Below are 6331 nucleotides of genomic sequence, written 5' to 3' on the forward strand. Positions count from 1 at the left end.
ATGGGAGTGCCTGACTATGGTCACGTAGGAACTGGAGCTTCTCCTCCTAAAAGGTGGCAGGATCAGCAGCCCAACTGAAGTGCATCTACAGCGATGCACATGGCGTGGGCAACAAACAGGAGTTACTGTGCAGCAGGAAAACTGACACAGTTGCCATCATGGAAAGGTGGTGGGGTGACTGGCACAACTGGAGGGCTGCAGTGGATGGCTGTAAACCCTGCAGAAGGGATGGGCAAGGAAGGAGAGAGATACCCTGGGTTCTGCTGACCACCCTCTTTGCTTCTCCGAGAATCAAAAACTCTGCCCAAGAAGGCCTTCAACCATCACATCACCCACAAGTCCTTCTCTGTTCACAAACAACAGGTCCAGTGGGGTGCCCTGCAGACTTTGGCCTCTTTAGGAGCTTGGTTGACAGTTAGTCCCTTGGGAAGCAGTTCTGAAGGGCAAAGGAGTCCAGGAAGGCTGGACATTCCTCAGGAAGGAAATCTTGAAGGCACAGGAGTGGGTCATCTCCGTGTGCCGAAAGACGAGCTGGTGGGGCAGAAGACCACCTGGCTGAACAGAGAGCTTTGGCTGCAACTTAGGCCAAAAAGGAGTTTATGACCTTTAGAAGAAAGGGCAGGAACCTCGGGAGGACTACGAGGATGTTGTGAGAGTAGGTAGGGAGAAAATTAGAAGGGTCAAAGCCCAACTGGAACTTGATCTGGCTACTGCTGCAAAAGACAACAAAAAACATTGCTATAAATAAATTAGCAGCAGAATGAGGGCTAAGGAGCATCTCCATCCTTTATTGGACGTGGGTGGAAACTTAGTGACCAGTTGGTGGCCAGTCATGAGTGGTGTTCCCCAGCTCTGATTAATACCTTCATCAGTCATCTGGACAAGAGAATCGAGTGCACCCTCAATCAGTTTGTAAGACTGCACCCAGCTGGGTGGGAGTGTTGATCTGCTGGAGGGTAGGAAGGCTCTACAGAGGGATCTGGACAGGCTGGATCAGTGAGCTGGGGCCAATTGTATGAGGTTCAACAAGTCTGAGTGCCAGGTCCTGTGCCTGGGTGACAACAACCCCATGCAATGCTACAGGCTTGGGGCAGAGTGACTGGAAAGCAGAAAAGGACCAGGGGGTGTTGGACAACAGCCATCTGAATATGAGCCAGCATTGTCCCTAGGTGGCCAAGAAGGCCAAGGGCATCCTGGCCTGGATCAGCACCAGTGTGTCCAGTAGGAGCAGGGAAGTTCTCTTCCCCCTGCACTGGGCACTGGTGAGGCCGCAGCTGGAGTGCTGGGTTCAGTGTTGGGCCCCTGAGTCCAAGAAGGACACGGAGGTGCTGGAGCGTGTCCAGAGAAGGGAACGGAGCTGGGGAAGGGTCTGGAGCACAAGTGTGCTGAGTTCCCTTGTGGCTGAGGGAACTGGGGGTGTTGAGCCTGGAGAAAAGGAGGCTGAGGGGAGACCTTCTGGATCTGAAAGGGGGATGTGGAGAGGTGGGGGTCAGTTTCTTGTCCCAAGTAACAAGCGATAGGAGAAGAGGAAACAGCCTCAAGTTGTGACAGGGGAGGTTTAGATCGGGTATTGGGAGCAATTTCTTCTCCAAAAGGCTTGTTGAGCATTGGAACAGGCTGCCCAGGGCAGTGGTGGAGTCCCCATCCCTGGAGGGATTGAAGAGTCGTGTAGATGTGGTGCTGAGGGACATGGGTTAGTGGTGGGCTTGGCAGTGTTAGGTGTATGGTTGGGCTCAATGTTCTTAAAGGTCTTTTCCAACCAAAACAATTGTATGAAAGGTCCCTGCACTGACAGGGAGCTGTATGGGAAATGTTCCCACTCTCAGGCAGTACCGTCACTCTGCTGTCTTCCTTCAAGCTGAGGAGAGCTAACAGCTGTCAAACGTTATTGTTCCATGTGCCTCCAAGATAAGAAATAATTCTGGGGTCAGGGGCATGTTATGTAATCATGTCAAGGAATCCTGTGGGTGAGCAGCTCCCTGGTAGTTGTATTTTCTCAGAAAGGAGAGGATTCTTGTTTCTGAAATAATCAGCTCCTGCAACATTAACTAAATTTCTTTAGAATTTGTTTAGTGCAGTTAGGATAATTTTGGCTTTTGCATTCATGTAACAATACCATGTTCGGGCACAAAATTGTAATCTCTGGAAATTTTTATCATCTGAGTGTCTAGGCTGGGAATTTCTGGTGTTTCTATTCCATGTTAACAAGTCTGTAGCTATAGGCAGTGCTCTCTCTAGCTGCTGCCAGTATCACCGAATTTAACTTGAGAACTGTACCTGTACTTGCAGTCAGATCAAGTGACTCCAGTAAACAAGGGGAGACACTATCCAGCGCCCCTCATCACTAATCCTGGACTTCGGTCAAGGATTAGTAGGTGCAAGTAGGTGCTTGATCAGCAGTTTCCTTTGGCACTTGGGAGCCAGGCTTTGCTCCCAAGTATTTATGTCTGTAATTGCAGGGACAGGGTTCAAAGCTTTTTGGCCCGCTGCATCAATACGCTGCCTGGGTCTATTTCCTGACTTGCACGTTTTTTTCTTGCCAGCAGGCTACAATATGATGTCACAGGAGGATACAGACAACTCCTCCTGCATCCTAAAGAAACCAAGGTGTTACAGCTTTGGGGAGAACATGATGACAAGGCAGACAGCAAGGGAGAAACACAGAAAGGAGAAGGAGCCGACGTATGTCAAGAGTCTGAGGAAGAGGAGATCTTTCCTGAAAACCGATTACACCTCACAGGTCACTTTCCCCTTGGCTTTGCCGGGCTCTCTGCAGAGCTGCTGCTCTTGGCCACCCCCCCCACCACTCCTTGCTCAGCCCCCTGTTCCACCCTCCTCAAAGAACATCAAGAAGGATGCAGAGCTGGGACTTCCTGCTGCCACCCAGGCCCAGAGAGACGCTGCTAGCACAAACCCATCCTCTGACCTGATGGAGATGGAGCCTGACACCATGGAAACAAAATCAGTGACTGACTCGGTGGTTTCTTCCATTTCAGCTGTTCGCCTGCAGGGTGACCAGCACAAGGAGGAGAGTGCAGGCACTGCCATACATGTGGATGGTGGCCTCCAATCTGCACATGCTGTACATCCATCTTTCCTGTTCCTGGACGAAGCTGTGCCTCTTCCTGGAGGACACAGCACAGCTGTCCAGGGAAGTTCCCCCATGAATGCAAATACTGAGTGGGCAAGTGAGGAGAGCTGTGTGGCCACCGGAGGCTGGCTGGCCCAAGAGACACCAGAGGAGGTGGGTGAGGTGATGACAGCCCAGCATAAGGCTGGCGATGTAATCTCATTCCTGGGCCAAGAGGTGACCTGCCCTGCTAATGAACACACAGTGCCACCATCAGCTTATGGCCCCAGTGTGGCCCCTGACCAGGAGGTGGCCCAGGACCAGGAACTGCTGACCACTGCTGGGAGGCAAGCAGCGTGTGAGGAGCTCCCAGTCCTGGCTGCCTGTGAAGACAGACAAGCTAATTGTGAAAGCTGTGCTGAAAATAGCAGTGACAGCGCCTTGCCACAGGCAAAAAGCAGACAAGTGGTAAACAAAGAGGCTTTATGGAAAGTGCACAATAAAAATCACGTGGGTTTTCCAGATGCAACCCAGCTCTTAACAGATTGCAGCAGCACTTCAGGGGTTATAACTCGCCTCTCCTGGCTCTCATTTGGGGTGAGGACAGACCTCACGTCACCCAGCCCATCTCAGGAAAGGGTAGAGAGCTCACTAGAGCTTTTGGCCTCTCAAAAGACCAGTGGGTGCCTGGGGGCTGGTGCTGTCAGAAGGGAGATGCAGACATCCCCAGCTGGACCACCCTTTGAGAAAGAGTTGGTAAGCAGCCAGGGCCTGGAGGAAGGAGAGCCCAGAAAAGATGCAGGAAACGTGGCTCACCAACAGCCATGGCCTGTTCAGACTCCTCTTCCCACAGAAGGGGCTGCCGAGGTGGGGACAGACTCTCCTCTGACTCCATCTCTAGGGCTTTCCATCTCCTCAGGCCCAATTTCCCTGGGTTCGTTGGGAGAAAGAGACCATGGGGCTTCAAAACACTCCTTCCTCTGCTTTAACCACAAGAAGGATGTGCAGACCTGTTTTGACCCCATCATGACCAGGTCCTTGGGTTTTTCCACAGTGAAGATGACATCTCCACCACCCCAGCTTGGGATGGACAAGTGCAGCTGTCAGCTGTCCTATATCAGCTGCTTCCCCAGGCCTGATGACAAGGGGGAGCATGAAAACACCACGGCGACGTGCAGCACCTTTCTGGGGCCCCTCACCACCCCACCATCCAGCAGCCACAGTCTTCCTGGGACCCCTGTGGGCAGTTACCCAGTCTCCATTGCTAGGGACGAGGCATGGTGGGACCCTCATGTCCAAGCCCTCAGACAGCTGAAGGATCAAGCACGGATGAGCCCTGCTGATTTCTCCTGCTTCCTAGCCTACACTGCAGAGCTTCAGGAGGTTGTTGGGAAGCTCTCCAGGAACCAAGCAACGCATCTGCAAGATGAATGTGCAGAGCAGGGTGCTGAGAGCAAGGATGCCCTTGGCTTGGCCTCCCAGGACTTGCTGTCCAGTTGCCAGGAGCTCCTGAAAACAGAGCAGCCCCTCAAAGAGCTGCAGGGTGCACTGCGGGTGACATTTGACCACCTGGTTCAGCTGGCAGTGACCTGCTTCCAGGTGACATGCTGCCAGCGGTGCAGACAGAGGCAGGAGCAGCTTGGGGCCGCACTCGTGGACGTGGTGGGCACCTACCACCAACTTGTGCAGGCTGTTCACCAGCAGCTTCACAGGCAAGGCTGCCTGGATCTGGGTGCCAAGCTCCTTGCCCGCCAGCACACAGCCCTTGCAGCTGCCATGTTTTGTCTCCTGCAGCAGCTCAGGGTACCCCCATTGCTGTGACGGGGCTGTTTGGTGGCACACAGCTGCACTGGGTGAGGAGGAGCCCAGCCATGTTCCCCCTGTCCACTACCAGGCTCTCCCCCACAGGATGTTTAGCCCCACAGCTCCAGAATGTTCGCAGGACATGTCCATGGGTGTTGGCTTAGCTCCAACAAGAGCTGCCCTGTCCAGGGCGCGCTCATGGGGATAGGACAGTCCTACAGCTTAGCTTTCTGAAATTCTGCGTATGCAATCCATATGTAAAACATATGTAGAGCGCTTCAGTGGCTTGTGTACCTTGCCTGAGGCTTGTCCCTCACCTCCCAAAGGCCTTGCAGGTGGCTAGTTTCCTAGCCGCTGTCTGTCACCTGTGGAAGAAGATAGGAGCCTTTTAGCATGCCTTTCCTCCACCCTTCAGTCTCCAGGCAGACTCCGAAGTAGACTGATGTCAAATCCCACCCTGGCCCGACATGAAAGAACCCCAGCTGCTTTGTCTGCCCTCTGTGGCTGAGGAGGTGTCTGGACTTCTAATGGAAACCTCTTCGGGAACAACACGGGGCTGCATTTCACTGCTTTTCCTTGCAAGGGCTGGAGAGAGGGTTGTCCCAGGCGAGGGAGGCAAGGCTATATCCTGCTCTCGGATCCAGTTTGTGTGTTAGCCAGGTCATCAATTCCCATTTGCTGATGCTTGAGAAAGTCCCTGATTAATGCCCCCTTATGCTACTTAAGGATCTGCGTCTTCCAGAAGGAACAAGTGAGCCCTGAGACTTAAATGTCACCTGCAGAGCTATGGAGATGACCCATTTGCTGGCCTCCCGAGGAGAGAGCAAGCCCCTTTCCCAACCTTTACCAGCAGTAGCTTTTCTTCCATCATGTGTGGTATATCCCTAGGGATGTATGAGGTGGTTGCCCTTGAAGGTTGTCTAGCTGTGCACCCCTAGTGAAGCAGCACTCCAGTGCTGGCAGCACGACCGTGGCGCTTTCTGAAGAGGGCAGAGGCAGGACCCTGACAGCTGCTGTGTAACTCGGGGCCTTGTTTGGGAGTGGCCGGCTTTCTCTGGGGGACGCCTGCAGCCGATGTGCGGCGTGACAAGCGGCCACTGCAGCAGGTCAGTTGCTGCATCTGTGTGCTGGGGATGGAGGGATCTGCGCCAGGCAGCAGAGGAGCACGGGCAAGCCACCTCGGCTCTGCCCGCGCACACCTCTCCCCAGGCAGGAGGGCAGCACGGAGACAGGATTGTCTTGTGGCTCTGTAACACCTGAGGGAGGACACCCACACTTTTTGCTCATTCTTTAATGCTTTCAGAGGGCATAAAGGGCGAGTCCTCGCAGCTGAACCCTGGTGTGGAAGTGGATGGCAGCTGGGGCAGAAGGGAGTGCTGCATCACCCCTAAGAGACCTCCCTAGCCAGACGGGCCCTAGCAGCCAGACAAGCAAACACCCACAGGAACTCAGCAACTT

At 53.7% G+C, this 6331-nt stretch overlaps 1 protein-coding gene across 1 annotated transcript; it reads left to right on the forward strand.

Moving 5' to 3' along the window:
• Nucleotides 1–2546: 2546 nt before the first annotated feature.
• Nucleotides 2547–4891, forward strand: LOC104531871 (FERM and PDZ domain-containing protein 1-like; the record flags this gene model as incomplete). Its single annotated transcript, XM_010176894.2, has 1 exon — nucleotides 2547–4891. A coding segment is annotated over one exon (2345 nt), but the record flags the coding sequence as incomplete, so codon positions are not given.
• Between the last annotated feature and the right edge of the window lie 1440 nt (nucleotides 4892–6331).

Source organism: Antrostomus carolinensis, unplaced genomic scaffold (genome assembly GCF_000700745.2).
Source record: "Antrostomus carolinensis isolate BGI_N321 unplaced genomic scaffold, ASM70074v2 scaffold18571, whole genome shotgun sequence".
In the NCBI taxonomy this organism is placed as follows: Eukaryota; Metazoa; Chordata; class Aves; order Caprimulgiformes; family Caprimulgidae; genus Antrostomus; species Antrostomus carolinensis.